A 14695-nucleotide genomic window follows, 5' to 3' on the forward strand; every position below is an offset into this window, starting at 1 on the left:
GTAAAAAGCGAATCATGAAAAGAGTCGTTGGTAAAGCCTTACTGAAAACAGCGACCCCTACTAGGGGTAAAGCTGAGAAGAAAAAGTAGTAGTTGATGGTGCTCCAAACTAGACTAAAATACCACCGTAAGTTGTGGCTTATTTCATTCATCATCATCATCATCATCATCAGGAGCATTTCATTATTATTATTATTATTATTATTATTATTATTATTATTATTATTATTATTATTATTTAGAAAATGAACCCTATTCGTATGGAACAAGCCCACCACAGGGGCCACTGACTTGAAATTCAAGCTTCCAAAGAATATAGTGTCCATTCCAAAGAAGTAACAGAAGGTAATAATGGGAAATACAGAAATACATCAAACTTAAAGTAACAGGAAAATTCTCTTGGAAATATCTTTTTACAAGATTGACTGTTAAATATTGCCAAGCGTGCAAAAGAACAAGACAACCGTTTGACTGTTTACGCCAAGTATAACAGAATTATTCGCTTATCTTCTGGGCCCCACACACACACACTGGGATTAAGGTTTCAGCTCCAGATAAGAAATTTCCCGGGATTCAAATTTGAATATACATTCGGATATTACTCATGTACAGTACAGTTGCATTTAAAACAATCAACGAAAAATGGCTCAATTCGGCAGTTATAAAAGGAATTTTGCATTAAAATAAAGTTCTTCGTTTAACGTGCTTTTTCCCATTTTTCATATGGGGTAAGCACGATGCCTTCTTTTGAAAGACTTTGATAAAGTAATAAATATAATTTTAACTAGCGGTGAATCGAAAAACACATGCTTATTCATAAGTCAGGTAAACCCCTAAGAGATATTGCATTACATAAATCAATTTTAGATCCTGACTGTTAACATGATTTATATTAATAACCACGCTAGTAAATAATTGCACAAAACCTTACTACAGCTTCAACTAATTGAATAAATTGCAGTACCATTATGCAATGTATTATGGTCATTTATAATTCTTCATTGACAGGCTAATGGGGGTACGCCTCGAAGACCTAATAGCTTGCATGTATAGGTGTGGGTTAGAGAGAGAGAGAGAGAGAGAGAGAGAGAGAGAGAGAGAGAGAGAGAGAGAGAGAGAGAGCCTGTGTGTGTGTGTGTGTGTGTGTGAGAGAGAGAGAGAGAGAGAGAGAGAGAGAGAGAGAGAGAGAGAGAGAGAATCTAACCCCAATCACACCTAATTCTTAAGAAATGTAAGCACTTAAGGGTATGTTGAATACATACATTCAGAACCTCCGCAGATGATTGCGTCTAACATGTCAAACTTACCTGTGGGAGAAAAGAATGTATCAATAAAAAGAGTATTTTTAAAAGTACCTAAAGATTATATCAGTTAAAAAGTAATTAATAAAAAATACTATAATTAATTATGGGCATTTATCTAATACCGGCAAACATCACTTTTACCTCGTAGCCCCCAAAACTCAAACAAAAGGAAAACTCAAAATAAAGACAACGCAAAACAAACCTTCGTTAATGGCGGAAAAACCCCTACACAGTAAATCAGTGTTAAATTCCTCGTGAAATCAGTTCAAATCCCCGTGAAATCAGTTAAAATCCCCGTTAAATTAATTAAAATCCTCGTGAAATCAGTTAAAACCCTCGCAAAATCAGTTATAATCCTCGTGAAATCAGTTACAATCCTCGTGACCTAGAGACTAAACTTCGTGCATTTCTGGACAAGCAATCATTCAGCAACTTGACCTGCTGATTACCATTACCTGACGGACTGAATTACATATAAACTGACAAAAGAGTCCAAACGACTATAAACTCATTTCATTTGATGGGCCCCTCGACTGAAGGTACGCGCCAGGACCCTTGAAACTTGAATTGGCATAAAAGCTCCCAAATTCTAATGACATTCATTATTATTATTATTATTATTATTATTATTATTATTATTATTATTATTATTATTATTATTATTATTATTATTATTATTATTATTAACTTTCCAAAGAATATGGCGTTCACTAGAAAGAAGTGACAGAATGTAATGGGAAATACAGAAAGAAGAGACCCCACTATTAAAAAAATAAATTAACAAACTAATAAATATTTAGAAAAAATGTGAATAAATTATCAGAATACTAATAAAATTATGTCAAGGTGGTAATGCACTACATCTTCGCTCGAACTTCTGAAGTTCCAATTACACGACGTCCTCAGGGAGAGAGTTCCACAGTCCAACGGTGTGAGGAATAAAGGACCTCTGGAACTGAGAAGTTCGACAGCGAGGCACATTTACACCATACTGGTGCTGATGTTCAGCGAATCTGGTTGCACCCGGTAGGAAAAAGGGATCAGGGATCGATTGTGAATGTGAAAGATCTCTATTAAAATACACCTTACGAGAAATTGCTCGGAAACGGCATTTTTCTCGTCTTACAGAGGACCTAAAAGAGTATGAGTTTCAACATATACACTTATATTAATTCTTAAAAAGCTGATGGGACTCAAGTGAAGTGAAGATACCACTTGCTTAGTTCACTAACTCGGATTAAATTATCACTGGAGAAAAAAGTTATTCAGTAAAATATCAAATAACTCTGATCTTTGAAATAATCAAAAAGCCCTTTCTTCCTCAGATCTAAATCAGGAAAGTAAATATGTTCATCTTGTGAACAAAACCTCTTTACACATCTCGCAAAATCCCACAGTGCTCATAACACAAACATCGACACAACTGTACCTACGAAAATTCATATGTATGTCGTATTCATACAAATATCTTATAGAGAAATGTATGCTATCTCTACAAAATTGTTTTTTTTTATTCTCTGGTCATTTTAAATACACAACACAACAGCCTAGAATAAATTTTCGGCTTCACTAAGGTCTTCAAGCAATACATATAAGAGCGATTATAACGACGCTTACTATCTAGTAAAGTTTCGTTCCGCTGACATTAAAATAATACAGACATACAATTCATACATGAGTACATGCATACACACACACACGCATATGTATATATGCGTGTATGTGTATGTATGTATTCATGTATGAACACACACACACACATATATATATATATATATATATATATATTACACACATATATATATATTTAGGTTAATGTATTTACTTATTTATATAAGGAAGTAGCATAGAAATACAAATAAAAATGCCAATACGAACCTAAAAAACTTTTAGCAATTGCAAAAAGTAATTATAACACCCCCAGAAAAGTTTAAAATTTCAACCGTTAAAAATACTGCCACTGTAAAATTGTACGCGCGCGTTACAGCCATACCAATCTGAGTAATCTCCTAAACTCGTATTGCAACCTCTACTGAATGGATCGAGTTTCAAATCTATAACCTCACATAGATTCATTCTAAAAACCTGTGACATGACCCATACGAATATGAGAGAGAGAGAGAGAGAGAGAGAGAGAGAGAGAGAGAGAGAGAGAGAGAGTCAGTTTTTTTAGTGCAATGTTGAGTAAGTAATATTTGAAATGAATATATTACTGTATGGATCAAATTACAAATCTAAAACCTCATATAGATTCATTCTAAAAACCTCTGACAGGAACCATACGAATATGAGAGAGAGTCTCAGTTTTTTTTAGTGCGATGATGAATAAGCAATATTTGAAATGAGTGTATTAATCACACACTCCAGTAAGACTTCAGATGGATTAAATGCAACCGCAGTAACTTTGGCTTACTGCCTTATAATTCATGCAAATTCCAGCGAGCTTTGGGAGACTTGAATTGCTCGTAGTTACACGCATCTATGTCAACGAACAGACAGGAACTGCAGCAATTTCGGACAATTGCTTGCAATTCGCAACGGCCTCAGTATTATGCTTCCAGGAAGCCGTCCTATAATTTTCAAGGAAGTCACAGGATCTGTTTATATGAATTCCTCCTATTCTCTTGAGAACAGAAAGATAATAATGAAGCAGATCTCAATATAGAAGAGCAAATAATATTTTAATTGGAATTGGGATATAAAATATAGGCCACAGGTCATGCTCTGGGATCTGTGAGGCCATTCAGCGCTGAAGGGAAATTGAGAGTAAAAAGGTTTGAAAGGTGTAACATGAGGAACATTTGAGGAACATCTCACAGTTCCGCTATAAAACAATTGTTATGATAAGGTGGAAGGTAAGAAGGAAGAAAGATAATATGAACGGAGGTACAGTAAAAGGAATGAAAGGGCTTTCAGCTAGGAGCAGAAGGGACTGCTAAGAACCTAAGTAATGCCACGTGAGGTGCACTTTGCCACTAACCCCTTACTGGCGTATATTTTTATAATGCGGTTCGTTGCAAATGGTGTTTTCTTCAGGACATATATAAAAAAAAAGTGCTGAAGACATTTATAAAATCAAGAGGGAGAGATATGGAAGGCTGAGTACCTGCTAATAAATTCTTGAACGCTATTTTACTACAAATTTGAGGGGCCAATTGGTTGCATTAGAAATGGTCCCATTTTAAAGTGTAAACATTAATTTTATTTTAGAAGACTTATCTATTAAATCTGCTGTTCCTGAGATCATTTCGACATCAGTAAATATCAAATTGCGTTCTTTTCCCCAGAGTTCTAGAAAAGAGAGAAAAAAAGACACCTCACCTAAGTAACAACACTCACAAATATAATCAGCTTGACTGCTGGCCAGGTAACACGATAAAAGTGCGCGGAACTGTGAAACGACATCGGCTGCCAATGGCCGTAAAACTAAAGCGAGTCGTTTTATCCATGTCAGCAAAAAATTCTTTTCGACCTACTTTGTTCTCTTATCCGTGAGACTTGAAGAAAAATGCATTGTGCCTCGTTGTGTCATTATAATGAAGTAGAAAGATGGACAAAAGGTTAAAAATAACGAAAGGAAAACCTTTCCGATTCAGAGTATCATTGTCAACACGAGCAGAAGTGTCTAGTCGTAAAATGCTTACGTAGTGTTTCGTTTTAGGAAAAAATTTGCAATAAACTCACACTGTAAGATAAAACAAAAGGTAAACTGAAATTACATTTAACGTAGAATTAAAATTAGCGTTAGCTGTCAATAGTTCACTCGTGGCTCAGCTACTTAATAAACAAAGAAAACATTTGTCACTATAATGGACTTCGTAACTTATTTAAATACGTTTCAGAGAAGAGAGAGAGAGAGAGAGAGAGAGAGAGAGAGAGTACTTTCTGCGACCTCTTTGTAATATTTCAAATACGTTTATGAGAGAGAGAGCGCGAGAGGTACTTTCTATGACCTCCTTGTGATATATTCAAATACGTTTGAGAGAGAATGTTACTTCCTACGACCACTTGATCCAATCAGCCACAATCGAAAATTAATAAGAACTCATTACACGAAGGAAAGAAAATTGCACTTCCGAATTCATTTCAGAGATGGAGCCCCTGACTAATAAATTAAATTACAAGATGCAACGGCGAGGAGGAGGAGGAGGAGGAGGAGGAGGAGGAGGAGGAGGAGGAGGAGGAGAGGAAAGTGAGGAAAAAACTACAAGAAAACTCCGGGAACTTTGGATGAAAAACACCCTCCACTTTTCTGAAGGGGAACCCTTTCATTCCCACCACGAACATGACCTAAAGTCACGTCTTGGAGGAGCGAATTCGTAACTGAAAGGTAAAGAAGGACGTGTGCAGTTATGACGAACTAACGGACGTGCAATTATGACAAGCTAACAGACGCGCAGTTATGACAGACTAACGGACGTGCAGTTATGACAAGTTAACAGACGCGCAGTTATGACGAGTTACCGGACGTGAACTAACAGACGCGCAATTATGACGAACTAACGGACGTGAACTAACGGTCATGCGGTTATGACGAACTAATGGACGTGAACTAACGAAAGTACAGTTATGACGAACTAATGGACGTGAACTAACGAAAGTACAGTTATGACGAACTAATGGACGTGAACTAACGAAAGTACAGTTGTGACGAACTAACGGACGTACAGTTATGACGAACCAACGGGCGTGAAGTAATGGACGTGCAGTTAAGACGAAATGAAGGACATGCAATTATGACAAGCTAACAGACGTGCAGTTACTGTATGACGAACTACCGGACGTGAACTAACGGACGTGCCGTTATGACGAAATAAAGGACGTGCAGTCATGATGAGGTAACGGACGTGCAGTTATGACGAACTGGCAGACGAGCAGTTATGACGACATGACGGACGTGCAGCTATAGCGAGCTAACGGACGTGCAGTTATGACGAACCATTAGATGTGCAGCTATGTCGAACTGACGGACGTGCGGTTATGATAAGCTCAAGGACTTGCAGTTATGACGAACTGAGAACGTGCAGTTATGGCGAACTAACAAACGTGCAGTTATGACGAACTAATGGACATGCAGTTATGACGTACTAAGGGACGTGCAGTTACGAAGACTAAACGGACGTACTGCTACAACTTGCAAAATTGGAGCTTCAGTAACCTCCTCTCGCATATCAATCAAAAGTTCTTTTCAGAACGGTAATGTGTCGCCAGGAATTAGCCGTGGCAGTTTCACGGATCACAGTTTTGGCAGTAAATTAAACTCCACGTCACTCTCAGCCGTAAAATAATTAGAATGACATAATGGGATGGAAAATGACAGGAGGTTACGAGCATAAATTGGCAAGGAGGTCCTTTGGAAAGTTACGTAACAATGCGCTGATTTCACGGCGCGAACAAACAATTGAGTAATAATGTTCTCACGGATATATATACTTCAGAAGTTAAAACGGAAATGCAATACATTACTGCCATAATACTATTCTTCTTGCATTTGAATACTTTTTATCGATTATTCTATTTATTAATTTATATTTTTTTATGAGCGAGATCTCTTCTTTCTGTATTTCACTTTACATCCTCTTAATTCTTCCTAATGATCACCATATTCTTTGGAAGCTCGAATTTCAAGTCAGTGGCCCATATGGGCTTGTTCCATATGAATAGGTTTCATCTACTGAATAATAATAATAATAATAATAATAATAATAATAATAATAATAATAATAATAATAATAATAATAATAATAAAAATACACGGTTGACTAAGGAAAGGCAGAGACCTTTCGTTTATACAATATTTCCAGGTTTTACTTTTTTTTTTATTCTAGGGGACATCTTATTTGTTTATTCAAGCATGCATACTTTTGTTAATCTAGAGTTTCGGATTACACACAAATAAGTACATTGTCATTCGCATTTAAATGAAAAACTACGAACGTAATTTTTCAAAATGTAAATTAATAAATAAATAAATAGATAAATAAACACACACACACAGACACACACACACATATATATACATATATATGTATATATATACGTATGTATTATATATATGTATATTTTTATATATATATATATATATATATATATATATATATATATATATATATATACATATATATATATATATATATATATATATATATATATATATATATATATATATATATATATATATATATATATATATATAATGTGTACATACATTAACTGTAACTTTACATATATATATATATATATATATATATATATATATATATATATATAATATACACTTAAAATAAAGAACGATCCTTCTCGAATGTAACTGGTAACACAATCAAAACACATACAAATTTTCTCTGTATTTCCTTCTGCTCTAGGCAACGTTCCAAACCTACTTGGCTCAGCTGAAATGATTCGACCATAAATTATTCGCGAGCTATGCAACTGCGACCTTTTATTGTCTTATCGAGGATGATCGCAGCAGTAGTTTTGGCCTCCCGACGAATTCACCTGTCATACTTAAGTACCCTAAGAAATTTACGACGTCCAATGACGGGCTGCTGGGTCTGCCCGTCCTTTTTACTCTACAGAAATGCATTTTTTTTTTTTGTTGAGTCTGCACTTTTCGAATTAGGTACCTCTCTTGCGGACGTGAAATAGGACATTTTAGCCTTGATATATATATATATATATATATATATATATATATATATATATATATATATATATATATATATATATATGTGTGTGTGTGTGTGTGTGTGTGTGTGTGTGTGTATACTGTATATGTATATATATATATATAGATGGATATCTCTCTCTCTCTCTCTCTCTCTCTCTCTCTCTCTCTCTCTCTCTCTCTCTCTCTCTCTCTCTCTATATATATATATATATATATATATATATATATATATATACTGTATATATATATAGATATATTTGTCTATCTATCTAATTATCTATCTATCTATCTATATATATATTTATATGTATATATTGTATTTGAAATATTTGTATATATACATATATATACACATATATATATATATATATATATATATATATATATATATATATATATATATATATATATATATATATATATATACATATGCACATTATTGGATAATTCTTAAATGAAGGCCCTTTTAATTTTTTTAGTTTCTTGTTTAATTCTCATTATGGCGTCAATAACCTAGATGTTGTGACACCAGTTTTAGTACCCATAAATCAGTCAATCTAGTATGTGAATATACAAAAGTAGAAATTTGGGGTGATGTTAATATACAAAAATCATATAAAACAGGAACAGGATCATGCTTTAAGGTATTCTTTATTGCAATTCTTTTAGGAGTTCAGAGCAGCCACAGTCTTCAAAAAAAAAAAAATACGGCAAGGAATATATTCAATATATATTTTCATTTATCAACACTCCTAATCTTGATCAGGTTATTCCTAGTAATCAGTAGCTAAATAACTAATTAAAAAATTAGTTTCATATTGGCCCATAGTAAAACAAACGTGTTGTATAATATATATACATACATACATACGTATATATATATATTATATACATATATTATATTTATATTATATATACATACATATATATATATATTTATATATATTATATTTATATTATATATACATACATATATATATTTATATATATATATATATATATATATATATATATATATATATATATATATATATATATATATATATATATATATATGTATATAATTTAGTTGTGACTGAATTTTCCTCTTCGTTGCTAAAAGGGATAGCAAATCTCGGACATAGGACACCGCGAGAAAAATGTGATGTTAACGAAAATACATTTCACGTTCCACTGGTACAAAACCAACACGACTTAACTTCTAGGCCAAAACAGATAAACAGCCAAGGAACAGTCTGTTTAACGCAACGATTTCATGAAATAAAATAAAACGAATAGGTGAATAAATAAATAAATAATAAAAAATAAATAAATAAATAATGAAATAAAGAATAAATTTTTCGGTATGGTGACCACACTTTGGTACTCAGCTAATTCTTGAATGTAAAATTGATATCGCTCCTGATCTCTAAGAGGTACTCGTTTGGTACTTGACTAACACGCTAGTGCTACATTATTCAGAGAGAGAGAGAGAGAGAGAGAGAGAGAGAGAGAGAGAGAGAGAGAGAGAGAGAGAGACTGAGTGTTTATATATAAATATATACACTCTGGGCGGATAATAACATATATGATGCCTCTAAAGCTAAATGCTAACACTTCTTCATTCTTTTTTAACGTAATGAAAAGTAAAGAGGTCATAAAAAAACTTAAGAATAAAATGAAAAAGCCCTTAAAAAATCTAACAATAAAATTGAGTCATAAAGAACCCTAAGAAAAAAATGAAGAATTCATGAAAAACCCTAAGAAAAAAAAAGACTTCAATCACGTTTAAATCAACATTACACCAACACGCGCACACAGGAGTCCTCGCGTACCTAATGTCATTTTCAATTTGGCCATCTGGCAGCAGATCAGAGTCATGCTAACTTATAACTGCAAAGCATGTGCCAAGTGGTGGTAGATGGTGATTGCCCAAGAATTCAAAATCTTAAAACTACTTGAATAATTGTTTTGATGTTACAAAAATTATTATAATGATATGGGAGGAGTGTTGTTAAAAACAACTGCTGTTGCAACGGCATTAACTTGCAGAGTCTTCTTATATTCTCGTTGCAGATAGAATTTATAATGTTTCCTAAGCACATGGAAAGATGGAAAGATATTCTGCTTTTGCTGTTCATTTTACTCTTACGCGTAAGAGTAAAATAAACATTAAAAGCAGAATATATTTCCATCTTTCCATGTCCTTTGGAAATCTAATGTACCATCTATCTGCAGACGACAATATGATATAACAAGAATAACAGAGAAGACTCTCTACAAGCTAAACATTATATTAAGTATTATTATTATTCCTTTTTCCAAGTTTTTATACTCATGTTATCATCATCATCGTATTTACTGTCAAAATTTCCATTCTCCTTAATAGTGCCAGCGACGCACTGCAGTCAATTTATATGTAAATTAGAACATGATGAAATATGGCACCTTTCAGACCATCTGTCACATCCTCGATGAACCGCATAATCAATTATGCAGGTCGCGTCAAAATCAGGAAAGCATTCGTCAAGATTATTGCCGAGGTTTTCAACACTTACTGGTTTTCCCACTGTTGCAGTAACCAACGTGCAGCAAAAATGACTAAGAAAGCAAGTACTGCCTTGTTTCAGTCGTATTTATGAAATAATACCATTTATTAGGCCTTATTTCCAATGCGTAAAATGCAAATCTTGACAGCTAAAACATACAAATTCATTACACTGAATTACTTTACCAAAATTATTTTGAAAAGATGCAACTTGCATTTACATTTTAAATTCACTTCACGAAAAAAAAATATTTCTGAATAACAATAACAGGGAAGGGCAACTGACAGGATTTGCCAAACCAAGTCCTGCAGGAATGAAAAGAGGCAAGAAATGTCAAAAATTGGCCTTATGGAACCACGGGATCTTGTCCACAAGAGGAAACAGAGTGACCTGTCTGTTAGAGAGAGAAAAGGCTATAAAAATCAGGACTGAAGACGTTGCTTCGCCCGCAGCATCATAAAGAAAGAAATTTGGTAGGGTCTGACACATGTGTGAGCCATACTCCTTGTTGACGTCCCAAATTTATTTCATCGCAAAATTCTTCAAGGGATCATATGGAAATTTGATCTGGATTGGATGCCTTGTTCTTCGAGAGCTCCTGCAATCTGCAACTTTGCGGCCTGCCAGCAGAAAGTGTAAAATATGAGATTAGGAGGGACCAAAGCACAGAACCCTTCAGAAAATCAAATTGTTTTGAAAAGAACGAATTGGTGATTCATAGGATTTCCACAGTTTACAATACTTAAGTTTTCTCCATTAGTGTTCCATTTTCTTTTTTTTAAGCTAGGGGTAGTAAGGTAAGAATAATATGAAAGATAGTTTTCACAGTAATAAAACGTTGGTTCTTCTCAAATACCTAGCTTCTGGAAAGGGTCACCTGGTGAATAAATTGAAACATTTTTCAAAAACTTTTTAATCGTTCTACTAAAACACATAAAGAAACAGGAAAAATAAAGTTTCCTCTAGCGTCTTTTACTTTAATAATAATAATAATAATAATAATAATAATAATAATAATAATAATAATAATAATAATAATAATAATAATAATTCGGAAGAAGACCCTCTTTCAAACTAGCTCCAATAAAAAGAATGGCCGTCTGGCTGACATTGAGTTTATATTGCAGTTTCTCAATCTCTCGAATGAGTTTATTTTATAATAATAATAATAATACTAATAATAATAATAATAATAATAATAATAATAATAATAATAATAATAATAATAATAATAATAATAATAATATAGATGACCGTCAGAGCGCGTGTCGACACGTTATTAGAGAAAATAAACCCAAGACAACATAAAATCTTTATATGTCTTTAGGAAACTTGATACACGAGCTACATGCTGATGAAAAGAAGACTGCAAGCAAGATGAATAAAGACGACTCTATACAAATTAAACGCCGTGGTAAAAGCCATAAAATTCAATGTTACTGCCCCCAGTATACAGTGATGCTATTATTCACAGGCGTCATTCATTAACTGTTAATACCACGCCTTCCCTCATTAACCTTCTCTTCCATCATTACCATTTCGTGTAATGAGAGGAAAGTGCTAATTGTAAATTACGAACGGTCCTTGGCAACCGTCTCTCACAGAGCGTCGTAAATTAAAAACGCAGGTTCATTTCCGGCCTACAAGAACAAGCTCGTGCAAATGACTCTTGGGAGTCACTTCAAAAGGTAAACTCGAAAGCGAGGTCGCCAGCCCCATAAATTAGGTCAAGTCTACTCACACTTAGGGTAGTCAAACATCGAGAAGAAGATCGTGAAAGGAGTTTATTAATACGGGGAACGAAAACAAACAATTCGACAATGATTTAAACTGGCCAAGTAACTACGCACTTCTATTTGGTGGGCAATGTAAAAAAAAAAAAAAAAAAAAAAACCTTTAGCACCAGCTTATTTATTCGAATGATAATTTATGACTAATGCGTATTACCGTCTACATATCGAATATACATTCGAAATAAAACGTGATGACTAGCGATAAAGAGAAAATAAACGGAGAGGCGACTCCTTGGCTCTCTCATGCACATGACAATGTAATCTTTGAAGGCTTTGCAGCTGGGTTTGTGTACATTGCATATCAACAAAATCCAACTACTTTCTTATAACTCAATCCAATTTTTCTAATTATTTTCGCCTGTTTCCAAGTGGACAAAATATACAAAAAACTAAAACTGTGGTATAAGCAATGCTAAACGGTAAAGACGAGAAAATTAAGCCAAATCTTGCCATTCAATTCTTGAACATTATAAAAGCATCAGGAGCCTATCAGAAATCATATATATATATACATATATATATATATATATATATATATATATATATATATATATATATATATATATATACATTATATATATATATATATATATATATATATATATATATATATATATATATATATGTATATATATATGTTGTCGTTAGTTTTTTCAGGGAAAAGATCAAAGTATTTTCTTCCTGGCTGCATGGTGTCTTAATACAGTAAACAGTTACATGAAATGGAATATAAAACTTAGGGCAAACGTTCGGACCTATGAGGTCATTCAGCGCTGAAAGGGAAACTGAGAGTAAAAAAGGTTTTCAAGGTGTAACAGGAGGAAAACCTCGCAATTACACTATGAAACGACTGTTAGAAGAGGGAGGAAAGTAAGATGGAAGAAACAGAGTATGAACGGAGGTACAGGAAAAAGGAATGAAAGGGGTTGCAGCTATGGGCCGAAGGGACGCTGCAAAGACCCTTAAGTATCCCCCCCTACGGAGCTAAACAGTTACATGACGCGTTGAGTTTTAGAAACTCCTTCACAAATAAAAAAAAAAAAAGTAAAAAATCTTCGACGCAATCGAGTTTAATGTACAGCGTATAATGATGTATGAAACTCTCAGCCACGGCCCATGAAACTCTAAGCCGGCTGTGGTGGCCTGTGTTGTTGCGTTGCCAGACTCACAATCATGCTAACTTTAATCTTGAATGAAACAAAACTACTGAGGTTAGAGGGCTGCAATTTGGTGTGCTTGATGATTTGAGGGTGGATGATCAACATACCAATTTGCAGCCCTTTAGCCTCAGTAGTTTTTCAGATCCGAGGGCGGACAGGAAAAGTGCGGACTGACAAACAAAGCTATCTCAGTAGTTTTCTTTTACAGAAAACTAATAAGGCTTATCTGCAATGGGAAACTTGCCCTTAACAATTCAAAAGAAAATTATGTATTCACCCTAAAAAGTCTTCCTTAAATGATACACCAAGCAGCTGGAGAAAGAAAAAATCACAATAACTCTCCCATATACAACATCCCCAAAACAGGTCCAAAATTTGGAACTCATGAAGGTATTTCCTCCGTAACATGGAATGTGGTTGTTGAAATCGAAAATCAAGGTTGGAACTTACTTTTAGATTGCTATCATCCGAGATTTTTTTTTTTAATGAGTGGAAAAAAGTAGTTATGAGGCTCACGTATAAAATAGGCGAAAAGCATAAATAAAGGGATGACTCGATTATCTAATATGTTTTGTGACAAACATAAAAAAAATGGAAAAGAAGTGCTGAAAAGCAGGGAATTCTGAAGTGGCTTGGAAGTGTGGGAAGAGCGGGAGAAAATGTGAAGATTTTTCAAAGATTTCATAGATTTTATTATAAACTCTAACTAGCGACCACTTTCGGGGTATGAGAGTACATTCAGGATATGCAAAAATGATACAGTATGTATGAAACACTTTAAGAAATGCGAAATGACACCGAAAAAATGACAGTTTACAGTTAAAACAGAACTCATCAAGTGGAGTTAGGTAGAAGGCGGCTCTTTCCTAAAACTTGAGGGGCCAATATGACTTTGGTGTTACATGACAGAAGACACAACCCGACGCTTACATCGCTCCCTCTAACACCTCGAAAGGCAATTGTAGACAAAAAGAAGCAACTCGATCATTCTCAGAAGACAGAACGTGTTGGAAAAGAGGAGCGAGAATAGCTAAACAGCTCACAGGAGTCTTTTTGTTCTTTTAATATAAGACGCTTGGCTCATTCTTTCCTATCCTTGGAAAGCCAATATACATTTCTTTGAAGCGCCTTTCAAAGAGATGTGGGTGGAGGGGGGTGCGGTGCTGGGAAGAGCGGAGAGGGTCTTTGTAAAGGCAAAACTTCAATTTTATGGTTCTTTCTTCTGATTGTTTCTATTCTTT

General features: G+C 34.1%; 1 protein-coding gene across 1 annotated transcript in view; it reads right to left on the bottom strand.

Moving 5' to 3' along the window:
• Positions 1-1182: 1182 nt before the first annotated feature.
• LOC136839505 (uncharacterized) overlaps positions 1183-14695 on the bottom strand; it is a 550025-nt gene continuing 536512 nt past the window's right edge. The window contains exon 2 of the mRNA XM_067105672.1: positions 1183-1306. Coding sequence (XP_066961773.1) covers positions 1303-1306 — 4 coding nt within the window. The 3' untranslated portion in view covers positions 1183-1302. The remainder of the gene's footprint in view (positions 1307-14695) is intronic.

The sequence above is a fragment of the Macrobrachium rosenbergii genome, chromosome 6, assembly GCF_040412425.1.
Source record: "Macrobrachium rosenbergii isolate ZJJX-2024 chromosome 6, ASM4041242v1, whole genome shotgun sequence".
In the NCBI taxonomy this organism is placed as follows: Eukaryota; Metazoa; Arthropoda; class Malacostraca; order Decapoda; family Palaemonidae; genus Macrobrachium; species Macrobrachium rosenbergii.